Raw genomic sequence first — 14,493 nt, 5'->3', positions numbered from 1 at the left:
CCAGTAAGGAGTCTGTACGTTCTCCCCGTGTGTCTGCGTGGGTTTCCTCCGGGTGCTCCGGTTTCCTCCCACATTCCGAAGACGTACGGGTTAGGAAGTTGGGCGTGCTATGTTGACGCCGGAAGCGTGGCGACACTTGCGGGCTGCTCCCAGAACAGTCTACGCAAAAGATGCATTTCACTGTGTGTTTCGATGTACGTGTGACTAATAAAGATTAGAGTCATGGAGTCACTCAGCATGGAAGCGGGCCCTTCGGCCCAACTGGTCCGTGTTGACCAAGTTTCCCATCAAAACTAGTCCCATTTGCCTGTGTTTGGCCCGTATCCCTCTAAACCTCTCCTATCCATGGACCTGTCCAAGTGTCTTTTCAACGTTGTTAATGAACCTGCCTCACCCACTCCCTCTGGCAGCTCGTTCCACACACGGACCACCCTCTGGGTGAAGAAGTTGCCCCCTCAGGTTCCTATTAAATCTCTCCCCCTCTCACCTTAAACTTGTGCCCTCTAGTTCTTGACTCCTTGGGGGAAAAGACTGTGCTCATTCACCCTATCGATGCCCCTCGTGGTTTTCTACACCTCTATAAGATCACCCCTCATTCTCCTGCACTCCAATGAAATCAGGCCCAACCTGCTCAACCTCTCTCCATGATTCAGTCCCTCGAGCCCCGGCAACATCCTCGTAAACCTCCTCTGCACTCTTTCCTGCTTAGTGGCATCTTTCCTACAGCAGGGCGACCAAGAGACATTGAGACCGACGTCCTGTACCACTGTAACATGACGTCCCAACTCCTGTACTCAGCGCCCTGACTGATGAAGGCCAGCGTGCCAAATGCCTTCTTCACCGCCCTGTCTACCTGTGACAATACCTTAGCTTGGATGGGGCATCTTGGTCGGCATGGATGAGTTGGGCCGAAGGGCCTGTTTCTGTGCTGTGCGACTCTACCAGAGCGGGAGGCCCGAGTGTGAGTGGGGGGAAGGTGAACTGCGGAGGGCCCGGCGAGGACCAGGGGAGGCCTTGAAGTAGTCAGTAGGCCCAGAGCTTGAGGACAAGCCAGGGGACAGGAGCTGTGGCGGAACACCCGGCGTGGCGTTCGGGAGCGGCGCGTCAGGGCGGGCGGGGGCCGCGCCTCGCGAGGGCGGGCGGGGCGAGTGGGCCAGGCGCGGCCTACCTGAGCAGGACCGAGGCGTTGGTGCTGCAGGCCAGGCTGTAGCGCAGGATCTGGGCCTCGGCCGCACTGCCCGCCAGCTCGTACATCTTCCAGGCAAAGTCCCACTCGGCCTGGTGGCCCTCGGCAACCGACCGGCAGTACACCACCGCCCGCAGGCTGGGGGGGATCCTGAGGGAGAGAAAGATCCCGGTTAAACACAAGCCTGCGGCATCCCTGTTATAAACCTCCATAATGTCACCCCTCAGCCTCCTTCGCTCCAGGGAAAACAAGTCCTAGCCCTGTCCAGTCTCTCCTTGTAACTCAAGCCCTCCAGTCCCGGTAACATCCTCGTGAATCGTCTCTGCCCCCTCTCCAGCTTAATGACGTCCTTCCTATAGCTGGGCGACCAGAACTGCGCACAGTAGTCCACGTGTGGTCTCACCAATGTCCCGTACAGCTGTAAGGGGACGTCCCAACTGCAACCGATGAAGGCTGGCGTGCCAAAGGCCTTCTTCACCTCCCTGTCTCCCTGTGTCCCCACTTCCAGGGAACCACCGTACCTGTACCCCTGGGTCCCTCTGTTCTGCGACACTCCCCAGGCCCTGGGATTCATGAGGCTCCGTTAAAGGGTGTGAAATGATTTGCCCCACTGCACCAGGGGTTGGCTGGTGTGAAGGGTGGTGGGGTAAGAGACACGTCTGCAAATTAAGAGCTGGTCATTTCAAACTGAGGGTGGGGGTGTGAATCTCTGGAATTGTCTGCCCCCGATGGTGGGTGTGGAGACCAGATCTCTGGATATATTTAAGGTGGGGAGAGATAAATATTTGAAGGACCAAGGAGCTGAGGGAGGCAGGGCGATGGGGAACTGGTGCGGAAGAGGAGGTGAGGCCAGTGTAGATCAGCCAAGATTGTATTGGATAGTGGGGTAGACCAAGAGTGGGGGCTGAGCGGCCTACTTCTGGTGTTTTCTTGTGAATCGGGGGTTGCTGTGAGGGGGGAAGGGTACAGGGGAGTCGGGATCAATGGGCCATCCATTCCAGAAGGGCTGGAAGGGTTGCAACGGGCCGGGTGGCCTCTGGTACTCACGGGTTGACGTCCGGTTGCGCCATCCAACGGGAGAAGAGCTCCCTGGCCGCCCTGTTGCACTTCTGCAGCCCGTTGGAGCAGGCGATCCCAGCGACCACCTCCTGGGCAAACCTGGGGAGGGAGGAGAGGGAGGGGGCCGGGGTCAGAGCCAGAGTCAGGGGGGGGGGGGGGGGCGCGAGGATCACTGCCGACAGCCCCCCCGGGTCCCGCTCTCTCCCAACCCACATTGCAGGTCAAGCAGCTCCTCCCCCGAGCAAGGATCAGCAGCGTCGTCGGACCCCAGGGTCCGCGGGGAGCTCACAGGAGGGGGTCCCTGAACTCTGGAGGACCCGCAGAGTGTGCGTGAGGGGTGGGGGGGGGGGCGAGAGAGGGAGGGAGGAGGGGGAGGAGAGGGAAAGAGGGAGAGGAGAGGGTGAGGGGGTGGGGAGGGAGAGAGGGAGGGGGATAGAACGACAGTGGTAGGAAAGGAGGCTGCTGTGAGGTGGGTGGGAGGGGAGGGGCCATCCTGGGATCCGGAAGGAACGGTGTGACCCCCACCCTTACTGTCCCAGTCCTGTGACCCCTCACACCCTGCACTGCCCCCTCCCCTGGGCCGGTTAAGACGGCGGGGTTGGATCAGACTGTGTGCTCGCTGTGCTCCCCCCCCCCCCCACTCCCCGTGACACAGCTCCCGGTGGTACCGAGGGAGGGGCGATGGACCACCAGGCTCCCCGTGGCCCAGGGGAGAGGGCCTTCTCCTTCGGGAGGGGAAGCCCGGCTCCCCCTCCTCCCCGTTCCCTCACACACTGCCCAGGGGGGTGGTGGGGGGGTGCTTCCCTGGAGCCCCCAGAGCGTCAGGCCTTCCCTGTAGGACAGTCCCAGGGGAGAGGGCCCAGGGCAGGGCAGGGGGTGTGACGCAGGGGGTGTGGAGGGGGACGGGGCGGTTCTCGGACAGGGCTGAGGCCTGGCGGCGGGACCCCGGTGATACTCACTGCTCGGAGCTGTCACTGGGCGCGGTGTCGAGCCTGGGGCCGGACAGCTCTAGGTAGTAGTCGTAGACGGGGCCCACCTTGCTCAGGATGTACTCCTGCAGGGAAACGGCAGGAGGGGGTGACACCGGCCCCCTCCCTCCGCCCAGAGTCTCTCCCCTCCCAGCCCCCTCGACTCCCTCCCCATCTTTCTACCCTCGGCCAGCTTCCCCTCAACGCCCTCCCTTTCCTCCCTCCGCCCTCCCTCTGTCTATCCTTGTACCCCTACCCCCTCTCCCTCCACCCCCTCCCTTCTCTATCCCCTTTCTCCTTCCTCGCCAACCCCTCTCCGTCCCCCCTCCCCTCCACACTCAGACCCTCCCCTCTCCCTCTCTCACTACTCCCCCTCCCTCCTCCTGCCTCACCTCACCCCCTCCCCCCCCCTCTCCCATCCCCCTGCTCTCATACTCCCCTTCCCCTGACCCCCTCATCCCCCCTCCTATCCCCTAATCCCCATCCCTCCCCCTCCCCCGCATCCATCTCTCCCCTCACGCTCTCCCCTCCCACCCCCGCCCCCTCCCCTCCCCTCCCTCCCACCTCACCTCCAGCAGGCTGTAGGCGGGGTTGTCCCTCAGGATCAGCTCCATGTAGTCGAGGTGGTTACTGAGGGTGTCCCAGGGCAGGTACTCGGTCTCCGTGTGCAGATACCGCGTGGTCTCCAGAGCACGCGTGATCCTGACGTGCTTCCCGCTGCTCCCGGGGACAACACAGGTCGGCTCATCACTGGCTCCCGTCGTCGCCGAGGGAGCGCCGCGCTGTGGGAGGGGCGGTGAGGGGGAGCGCCACGGGAGGGGCGATGAGGAGGGAGCGTTGTGGGAGGAGTGGTGAGGGGGGCCGCGCTGTGGGAGGGGCGGTGAGGACAGGCTTCCTTCTGTACTGCCTCAGTAATGTTATAGATAGCCCATTCGGCCCATCGAAGCTGCTGTCCTGTTCAACAAGACCCTGGACCTTGCCCTCGCCACCCCTCGCCCCTCCCTCCCCACACCCCCTTGGCCGTGAACCTACCCCGGTCCCCAGGGCAGAGAGCTCCCAAAAATCCCACTGCACCGTTGGCGGAGACGGTGAACCCCCTCTCAAACTCCGGCCCCCACCTCCGGGGGCGGGTGGGGGGGGTGGTAGGAGACACCTCTCCACATCCCCCCTCCCCACCACCCCCCACAACCTCCAGTGATCACCTGACAGGAGGCCACACAGCTCGGAAACAGGCCCTTTGGCCCATCTGGTCCGTGCTGACCCAGGTGCCCGTGCTGGGCCCACGGTTGTCGGACCTGGAGCATTACCTCTGCCTCCCTCTCCACAGCTGCTGCCCGACCCGCCGAGTATTTCCACATCGCCCGCTCTGTGCCGGTCTGGGCCTGGCCGTGATGGACAGTGACCACTGCCAGCTGCCGGGCAGAGGGAGCAGGCTGTTCCCCCCCCCCCCCCCACAGTCCCGGCACAGTCAGCAGCACCCCCCACCCCCCCGCGACCCCCCCGCCCCTCCTACCGAGCGAGGCTGAAGGCATCGTCGATGAGCTGGGCCCGGTTGATCACTGGGATGGCCTGGGGTGCAGGAGAGAGAGGCTGGTGAGGGAGCAGAGGTAGCTCAACTGGTCAAACCCGCGGTGGACGGCTCAGCGGCGGTGGAGGGGCGCGGGGGGGGGGTGTCACGGACAGGGGAACTCCAGGGGACGAGGACACTGGGCCCACCCAGTGATGAGATGAGAGGAGGGGAGGGGGAGAGGCAGGGAGAGAGAGAGGGTAACTGAGGCCGAGAAAGAGAGGGACGAGGGAGGGAGGGAGCGAGAGAGAGTGAGGAGGGGCAGGGAGAGAGAGGAGGGGAGAGGGGGTGAGACGGAGGCTGAGAATGGGAGGGAGAGTGAAGGGGAGAGGGAGGGAGAGATCGAGGGACAGAGGGAGAGTGGAAGGTTGGTCGAGAGGGAGATGGAGGGAGAATGTGTGGAGGGTGGGAGGGAGAGGGAGATGGTCTCGCTGCATCCAACCATGGTGTTGGAGGTTGGGTGAGGTGAGACTGTGGTCACGCCGGGACGGGAGGTTGTCAGGGAGCCCAGGGAGACAGCTCGACACCGCTCGGGAGGAGCTGAGCCTCAGGGAGGGGGGGACGGTGGCCACGGGGGCATCGGAAACTGGTTCCGGAGAGAACCGAGGCACAGAGGGTGCACCGAGGTAGCCCTGCACACAGGGTCACCAACCCCACCCACCACACACACCCCATATGAACCACCCCACTGCCCCCCGTCCCACAGAATGCACCCTCCCCACCCCATCCCAGCATCGACATACATCCCTGTTCCTCATCAGCTGGATCAGCAACTTGTCCCAGTTCTCCTCGTCGTAATTAACCCTGTAAATGCCGACCGCGTTGATGTTCACCAACACCCAGGTCAGATCCTTCACCGCCAGCTTGTTCACATACACGTCTGAGGGAAGGTCACACACAGGGTCAACTCAGCTCCCTGCACGGGTCAGATACAGGGTGAAGCTACCTCCGTACCGTCCCGTCACACACTCCCGGGGTCAGACACAGGGTGAAGGTCCCTCCGTACCATCCCGTCACGCACTCCCGGAGTCAGACACAGGGTGAAGCTCCCTCCACACCATCCCATCACACACTCCCGGGGTCAGACACAGGGTGAAGCTCCCTCCACACCATCCGTCACACACTCCCGGGGTCAGACACAGGGTGAAGCTCCCTCCACAACATCCCATCACGCACACCCAGGGCAGGGACTGCATGGGCGGGAATCTGGGCAAATATCATGTGTCTGGGAATATTCTGCGGCTGAATTCTGAGCCTGCGTCTGGTTCCTGTAACCAGCCCTTCCGTTTGAACAGCAAGAGACACAAGAAAAACAGCAGAGTCTGGATCAACACACAAGGTGCTGGAGGAACTCAACGGATCGGGCAGCACCTGTGGGGGGAAGTGGACAGACGATGTTTCGGGTCGAGACCCCCCATCTGGACTGCACCAACGTTTGGCTGGTAATTCCTTTATCCCGACGGGAACACGCGATGTGTGCGCGGGGGGGGATGAGCGGAGGTGCGTACGTCTCGTTCTGTTGATCCAGATCGTGTTCTGCAGGCTGGTGTTCAGTTGCCAGGTCACTGGGATGTACCACGTGTACCTGGGAACGGAGACGCAGATGTGGGTCAGCCTCTGAGCCGCTCGCATTCCCACTGCCCGCGCGGGGACCTCCCCCCTTGGCAGTCCCCACCCTCTCCAAACGTTAGTCCGGGGACCTCCAGCCTCACCCTTGGGTGGCCAGACAGGATATCTTGGGTCACTCTACGCCACGCACAAGCTCTGGGCCTGGGATCCCGGGGCGGTTCCTGATGGAGGTCCCGGTTCTCGGGACGGACACTCGGACATGTGGGAGGGGGAGGGGTCACGGGACTTGTAGGGAGGGAAGGTTTATGGAGGGATGCCGGATTTCAGGAATGGCTGCCAATGCTGGAGCTGGGTGAAGGGTTAAAACAATGTCCCCAATCCCTTTGAAACACTTCATGGTGTCTCTGGGATGTTGGGAATGCAGGAGCCAATTTGTGCACAGCAGGATCCCACAGTTAGCGTTGTGATAATGATCAGATAACGTTTTGCAGTGAGCTTGGTGGAGCGTCGAACATCCGATGGGAGATATTGGGCCTAGTCCAGTCACGGAGAAAGCTCCTTCAGCACACCTCCAGGTCTAGTCACTCAGCATGGAAACAGGCCCTTCTGTAGTTGGGTTGGGGCTTGGATTGTCCGCAGTTGAGTTGGACTGTGCTTGAGTTGGGCTGGGCTGGGCTCGGATTGGCCACAGTCAGGTTGGGTTGAGGTTTGGATTGACCGTGGTTGGGCTGGGCTGGGGTTTGAATTGGCTGTGGTTGGGCTGGGCTGGGGATTGGATTGGCTGTGGTTGGGCTGGACCGGGCTTGGATTGGCCGTAGTTGGGTTGGGCTGGGGTTTGGATTGGCTGTGGTTGGGCTGGACCGGGCTTGGATTGGCCGTAGTTGGGTTGGGCTGGGGTTTGGATTGGCTGTGGTTGGGCTGGACTGGGCTTGGATTGGCCGTGGTTGGGCTGGGGTTTGGATTGGCCGTGGTTGGGCTGGACCGGGCTTGGATTGGCCGTGGTTGGGCTGGACCAGGCTTGGATTGGCTGCAGGTCGGGTCGGGTTGGGTGCTGGAGATTTATCACCTTCAGTCCCATCACTTCTCACCAATATGACATTTGAACCGGAACAAATTCCTGACAGCTCCTTGGCCTTTCCCACTGGATTGTTCCCCACCATCCCAGCACGTTCACTGTGTTACATCAGAGAGAGGGAGACGTGTCTGTCCAACCCACCATCCCATCTCCCACTCTCGAACCGACCCACATTTCTCGTCATCTCCTGAAACTCCAATAATCCGGCACCCTCGGGAAGTCAGTGGTGCTGGCCTGGGAGATATTCCAGACTATTGGATGTTATTCCCACAATCACACCATTAATTGATTTTTTTTCTTAGATGTTACCTGTGGAATAATGAATGTTATAGTGAACCCAGTGGGTTTAACGGAACTGGGGTCCCGGTGGGTTTTATGGAAGTGGGAAACGGGGTCCTGGTGGGTTTAAAGGGAGTGGGAAATGGGGTCCCGGTGGGTTTAATGGGAGCGGGAAATGGGGTCCCGGTGGGTTTAATGGGAGCGGGAAATGGGGTCCTGGTGGGTTTAATGGGAGTGGGAAATGGGGTCCTGGTGGGTTTAATGGAAGTGGGAAATGGGGTCCCCAGTGGGTTTAAAGGGAGGGCAGGAATCAGCATCCAATGAGACAGATCCGGAACCACTGGGATTCCCGACAAGCCCATAGCAGATCACCGGGGTTACTGTGTCGGAACCACCCTCGGGAATTCCCTGTGGGACAGCTCCAGAGCTGGGAGGAGGAGCAGGAACAGCTGCAGGTCCCGGTGATCGGATTCCCCGGGAACGATCCCGACCCTCCCACACCCAGCCGGTACTCACCCGAACTTAGAGCCCCGGGTCACCTTGGCTGAGCTGTCCAGGAGGAAGTGTTCCTGGGAGAGGCGTCCGGAGGAGGTGTTCACCGTCACCAAGGGGTAGCCCGGCTGCAGGGCCCAGCAGTCCAGGATGGACTTCAGGTTGGTGGGGAGAGTAACCTCTGACTGGTTGTTGACCGACTGTGGAGGGGGGGGGAGAATGGGGCAATAGGTGGGTGGGGGAGACTGAGGCTGCACACCCGTCCCACACCCCCAACCCCTCCACATCCCAGCCCGTCCCACACCCCCGACCCCTCCACATGCCAGCCCGTCCCACACCCCGACCCCTCCACAGCCCAGTCCGTCCCACACCCCCGACCCCTCCACAGCCCAGTCCGTCCCACACCCCCGACCCCTCCCCAGCCCGTCCCACACCCCCGACCCCTCCACAGCCCAGTCCGTCCCACACCCCCGACCCCTCCCCAGCCCGTCCCACACCCCCGACCCCTCCACAGCCCAGTCCGTCCCACACCCCCGACCCCTCCCCAGCCCGTCCCACACCCCCGACCCCTCCACATCCCAGCCCGTCCCACACCCCGACCCCTCCACATCCCAGCCCGTCCCACACCCCCGACCCCTCCACATCCCAGCCCGTCCCACACCCCCAACCCCTCCACATCCGACCCGTCCCACACCCCCGACCCCTCCACATCCCAGCCCGTCCCACACCCCGACCCCTCCACATCCAACCCCGTCCCACACCCTCGACCCCTCCACATCCCACCACACACCCCCAACCCTCCACCCTACCCATTTCCACACCAACCCCCTCCAAACCCCACAGCCACGCTAGACCCCCCTCCTCCAAATCTCTCCACAATCCCTCCCCTCCCATCCAAGGCCCTTTAAACCCCTCCAAGTCCCCTCCACCCCCCACATCTCCAAATCTCTCCACCCCACCCCTACCCACACGTCCAAATTCGCTCCCCCCCTCCACTCCATCCAAATCCCCTCAATCTTCCTCCAAAACCCCTGCACCCCGTGCAACGCTGCTCCAAGTTTCTCCACCCTCTCCGAACGCTCCCTCCACCCTCACCAAACTCCTCCCATCCCGCTCCAGAGTCCCTCCACCTCCGTACATCACCCCCCACCCAACCCAGTGCCCAGTGGGCACCCTCTGTGGTGTCAACCTGTTCCGTTCCATCCAGGGTTTCCTCTCAACCTTCCACCTCGACCCTGGAGACTCCTTGTGAACCCTTTGGGCTCTGCCTTTCCCTGATGCCCCCTCTGACCCTCTCCATGTGTTCCTGGTGAGCCCTGTCCCTCCTGCTCCTGATAACCTTTGACCCCCACCTCTCCTAGGTGACTCCTGACCCCATCACAGTGTTCCATGTGACCCCTGACCCTCTCTACCTCTTCTTGGTGACCCTGACCCTCTGTCCCAGTGTCCTCTGACCCTCTACTGTACCTAGTGACCCCTGACCCTCCGCCCCGGTGCTCTGTGACCCTCTACCGTACCTAGTGACCCCCCGACTCTCTGTCCTGGTGGCCTCTGACCCTCTACTGTACCTAGTGACCCCTGACCCTCCGCCCCGGTGCTCTGTGACCCTCTACTGTACCTGATGACCCATAACCTTCTGCCCCTGTGAGTGAGCCCCCCACCCCCGAATCACCCTGACCTTCCCTCCCAAGCACCGAGCTCACAGGCGCTGGGAGGCCATCAGACCCCCAGGGAGTGATTACTGCCGGTGGGGTGGGGTGGGGTGGGGTGGGACGGGACAAACCCAACCCCACCCCACCCCGTCCCGTCCCCACCCACCCACCAGGGTGGTCCCTGCCCCGCACCAGTTATCCTCCATATCCCCCCGCATTATCAACAGGATTAGGCAGACGTGGCTGATTGTTCAGCACTGATTGGCTGGCAGCCCAGTGAACCCAGCACTGATTGGCTGGCGGCCCAGTGAACCCAGCACTGATTGGCTGGCGGCCCAGTGAACCCAGCACTGATTGGCTGGAGGCCCAGTGAGCCCAGCACTGATTGGCTGGAGGCCCAGTGAACCCAGCACTGATTGGCTGGAGGCCCAGTTAGCTCAGCAGTGGTTGGCTGGAGGCCCAGTGAGCCCAGCACTTGATTGGCTGGAGGCCCAGTGAGCCCAGCACTGATTGGCTGGAGGCCCAGTGAGCCCAGCACTTGATTGGCTGGAGGCCCAGTGAGCCCAGCACTGATTGGCTGGAGGCCCAGCGAGCCCAGCAGTGATTGGATATGTCGGCCTGTGGCCGCAGCCGCGGATCCAGAGGCAGCAGGTTCCCGTCCCACCCCGGACCCCGGCTCGGTACAAACCCACTTGGATCCCCGATGTGTTTCGGGGCGAGGGAGCCCACCCTCCCTACCCTCCCCTCCCCACCCCCTCTTGACGGGGAGGTCCCCTCGGGTCTGGGGCTGGGTCACACAAGCCCACCCTGGGTGGGAGGGAGTCCGGACTGACCACTGGTCAGAGACTCATGGAGTCCAAACTAAAGAGCTGGTACACACTCCTGTCCACATCAATGGTGCTGAGGTCGAGAGGGTTGAGAGCTTCAAGTTCCTGGGAGTGAACATCACCAACAGCCTGTCCTGGTCAAATCACGTAGATGCCACGGCCAAGAAAGCTCACCAGCGCCTCTACTTCCTCAGGAGGCTAAAGAAATTCGGCATGTCCCCTTTGACACTCACCAACTTTTATCGCTGCACCACAGAAAGCATCCTATCCGGATGCATCCCGGCTTGGGACGGCAACTGCTCTGCCCGGGACCGCAAGAAACTGCAGAGAGTTGTGGACACAGCCCAGCGCGTCACGGACACCAGCCTCCCCTCCATGGACTCTGTCTTTACCTCTCGCTGCCTTGGTGAAGCAGCCGGCATAATCAAAGACCCCACCCACCCGGGACATTCTCTCTTCTCTCATCTTCCATCAGGCAGAAGATACAGGAGCCTGAGGGCACGTCCCACCAGACTTAAGGACGGCTTCTACCCCACGGTGATAAGACTATTGAACGGTTCCCTTATACAATGAGATGGACTATGACCTCACGATCTACCTTGTGGCGACCTTGCACCTTATTGCACTGCACTTTCTCTGTAGCTGTGACACTTTACTCTGTACTGTTATTGTTTTTACCTGTACTACATCAATGCACTCTGTACTAACCCAATGTAACTGCACTGTGTAATGAATTGACCTGTACGATCGGTATGCAAGACAAGTTTTTCACTGTACCTCAGTACAAGTGACAATAATAAACCAATACCAATACCTACTGCACAGAGACAGCCCCTCCGGCCTACATTACCTGTGCCAACCATTGTAGTCACTCGCATTGCCCCCATCTCCCAGCACTGGGTCTGTCCCCTTCCCTGCCCTGGAGATACAAGTTCTCATCCGGATCCCGGGTCTCTGCCTCCTCCCCCCCCTCAGTCAGTGCGTTCCTGATTCCAACCACCCCCCACCCCCAGGGGAAAAAACTCCCCCTCCCTCTGAACCCCTCACCTCTCCCTTTGTACCCGTGCCATCTTCTCTTAGATACCGCCACTGGGGGAAATCGTTTCCTACTCTCCACCCTATCTACACCCTCCCATAATTCTGTCCCCCTCTGTCAGGTCCCCCTCAGCCCCCTCTGCCCCAGGGGGAGCAGACCCAGCCTCTCTGCTCTCTCCGGTCGCTCCGTTCCAGGCACCGTCCTGGGGAGCCTCCTCTGCCCCCTCTCCGGTGCAGTCACCCCTTGCCGCGGTGTGGAGCTAGGGTCGGGAGTTGGTGGTTACCTTCTGTAGGTGAGTGCGGAGGTCGGTGTAGGTCACCGTCCTGAAGCTGAACTCCTTCAGGTAGCTCTGTGAAGGTGGGACACATCGGGTGAGTGGGGAGCAGTGGAGGGAGGGAGGGGGAGGGACAGAGACAGGGGAGGGGAGGTGGGTGGGAGAGAGGGGGGGGGAGAGAGGGAGGGGGAGAGAGGGAGGGGGAGAGAGAGGGAGGGAGGGAGAGAGGGGAGGGAGAAGGAGAGGGGGGAGAGAGGAGGGAGAGGGGGAGAGGGGAGGGAGAGAAGGAGAGAGAGACGGGGAGGGGAGGTGGGGGGAGAGAGGGGGGGGGAGAGAGAGGGAGGGAGGGAGAGAGAGGGAGGGAGGGAGAGAGGGGAGGGAGAAGGAGAGGGGGGAGAGAGGAGGGAGAGGGGGAGAGGGGAGGGAGAGAAGGAGAGAGGAAGAGGCAGGGAGAGGGAGAGAGAGAGGGGAGAGAGGAGAGGGGGAGGGAGGGGGAGGGGGGAGGGGGAGGGAGGGGGAGGGGAGGGGGAGATGTGAGCTGTTGCCTCCCTCTCACCAGGAGTCCCTGCAGGAAGACCTTCTCCGTCAGGAAGCTGGAGACCATCCGAAGGACAGACGCACCCTGTCAGGGAGGGCACAGAGAATGAGACGGTCAGCGGGGGATCGGGGGGGGGGGGGGTTTGGGGGCAGTTGGGGGGGGGTGGGAGTCGGGGTGGGTGATGAAGGGAGGGGGAGGGGGCTCGGTGGGACGGGGTCCCGGACGGAGGGGAAGGAGGTGGTTCCTCACCCTGTACTGAGGGCCACCGGGCAGACCACCACCACCGCCCCCCCCCCCACCGGCCGTCCCACCAGGGGTTGTCCAAGGGTCTCAGCAGGGCCATCTGCTGCAGTGCCGCAGAAACAGGCCCTTTGGCCCGCCACGTCTGTGCTGACCCACCCACACTCATCCCATTTTATTCCCGCCAACTCCCCCCAACCACCCCCCCACTCCCCCTCACCCACACAGTAGGGAGACTCCATATGGACACACAGCGGCGGGGGTCGGGATCGAACCCGGGTCTCTGGGGCCCGGAGGCAGCGGCTCTACCTGCTGCACCTCCGGGCCATCACACGGAGGGCAGCTCAGGGTCGGAAGGGGAGTGCGGACACCTCCCTGGTGGCTCAGGCTCTGTGCGTCGACTCCCAGTCGGTGTCTCCGATCGAGGAGGTCGCTGGCCCTCTGTCTGCTGAGTGGGTCTGGGACCCTCCCTCCACCACCCCCCCCACCCCAAGTCCCCCTCCTCTCCACTCCCCCCACCGCCCTCACCTTCTCGTACGAGATGTCGTCGAAGAGCTGGCTGACGTGCTCGGTGGTCCTGACCTCCTGTTGCTCAAGCGACAGGGGGTGGGAGTTGGCCACGGCGTCTGACTCCAAGGTGAAGTGGAGGCTCTTGCCCGCGAACACGGAATCCTGCCGGGGGCAAAGGGCGTCGGGGGTTAGCCGGGGACGCGACCCGGGACGGGCCACGGGGAGCCCGCCGCTGGGTCACTGGGTCACTCACCCCCTTCCTGGCCAAAGGGCCTTCAGTTCCAGACCAGCGTCCCAAGAGCAGGAGGCTGCACAGTCTGAGCTCTCGTCTGCTGGGAGAGCTCTCAGACTTTGTCCAGATAAATATGTGGGGGATACCGTACAGAAAGTACAGAGTGATGCAGCACTGAGACAGGCCCTTCGGCCCAACTCGCCCATGCCGACCACTGAGCCCAGTCCCATTTGCCTGCCTTTGGCCCGTATCCCTCCGAACCCTTCCAGATGAAGGATCTCCACAATTTCCCTCCACAGGTAAGTCTCCAGCCCTGAGTTCCTCCAGCATTTTGTGGGCGTTGCTCCCCTTGCAACTGGATCCTGGACTTCCTGACCAACAGACCGCGATCAGTGAGGATAGGCAGCAATACCTCCGGCACGATTATTCTTAACACTGGTGCCCCACAAGGCTGCGTCCTCAGCCCTCTACTCTACTCCCTATACACTCATGACTGTGTGACCAGATTCTGCTCCAACCCCATCTACAAGTTTGCAGATGATACCACCGTTGTCGGCCCGTATCTCAAACAGCGATGAGTCGGAGTACAGGAAGGAGATAGAGAGCTTAGTGGAATGGTGTCACGACAACAACCTTTCCCTCAATGTCAGCAAAACAAAAGAGCTGGTCATTGACTTCAGGAAAGGGGGCGGTGCACATGCTCCTGTCTACAGCAACGGTGCTGAGGTCGAGGATTGAGAGCTTCAAGTTCCTGGGAGTGAACATCACCTACAGCCTGTCCTGGTCAAATCACATAGACGCCACAGCCAAGAAAGCTCACCAGCGCCTCTACTTCCTCAGGAGGCTAAAGAAATTCGGCATGTCCCCCTTGACACCAACTTTTATCGATGCACCACAGAAAGCATCCTATCCGGATGTATCACGGCTTGGTACAGCAACTGCTCTGCCCGGGACCACAAGAAACTGCAGAGAGTTGTGGACACAGCCCA

The 14,493-nt window shown here is 61.6% G+C and overlaps 1 protein-coding gene across 1 annotated transcript in view; it reads right to left on the bottom strand.

Moving 5' to 3' along the window:
- Positions 1–14,493, bottom strand: part of LOC127587387 (aminopeptidase N-like) — a 36,472-nt gene that overhangs the window by 4,731 nt on the left and 17,248 nt on the right. The window contains 12 exon segments of the mRNA XM_052045686.1: positions 1,169–1,336; positions 2,234–2,344; positions 3,205–3,299; positions 3,783–3,930; positions 4,727–4,782; positions 5,524–5,660; positions 6,289–6,365; positions 7,068–7,376; positions 8,220–8,395; positions 11,994–12,059; positions 12,541–12,606; positions 13,291–13,434. Of these exon segments, the coding sequence (XP_051901646.1) occupies positions 1,169–1,336; positions 2,234–2,344; positions 3,205–3,299; positions 3,783–3,930; positions 4,727–4,782; positions 5,524–5,660; positions 6,289–6,365; positions 7,068–7,376; positions 8,220–8,395; positions 11,994–12,059; positions 12,541–12,606; positions 13,291–13,434 (1,553 nt within the window).

The sequence above is a fragment of the Pristis pectinata genome, chromosome 40, assembly GCF_009764475.1.
Source record: "Pristis pectinata isolate sPriPec2 chromosome 40, sPriPec2.1.pri, whole genome shotgun sequence".
NCBI classification, from domain to species: domain Eukaryota; kingdom Metazoa; phylum Chordata; class Chondrichthyes; order Rhinopristiformes; family Pristidae; genus Pristis; species Pristis pectinata.
Note: the sequence above shows the minus strand (reverse complement) of the source record. Positions and strands in the feature narration are given on the sequence as shown.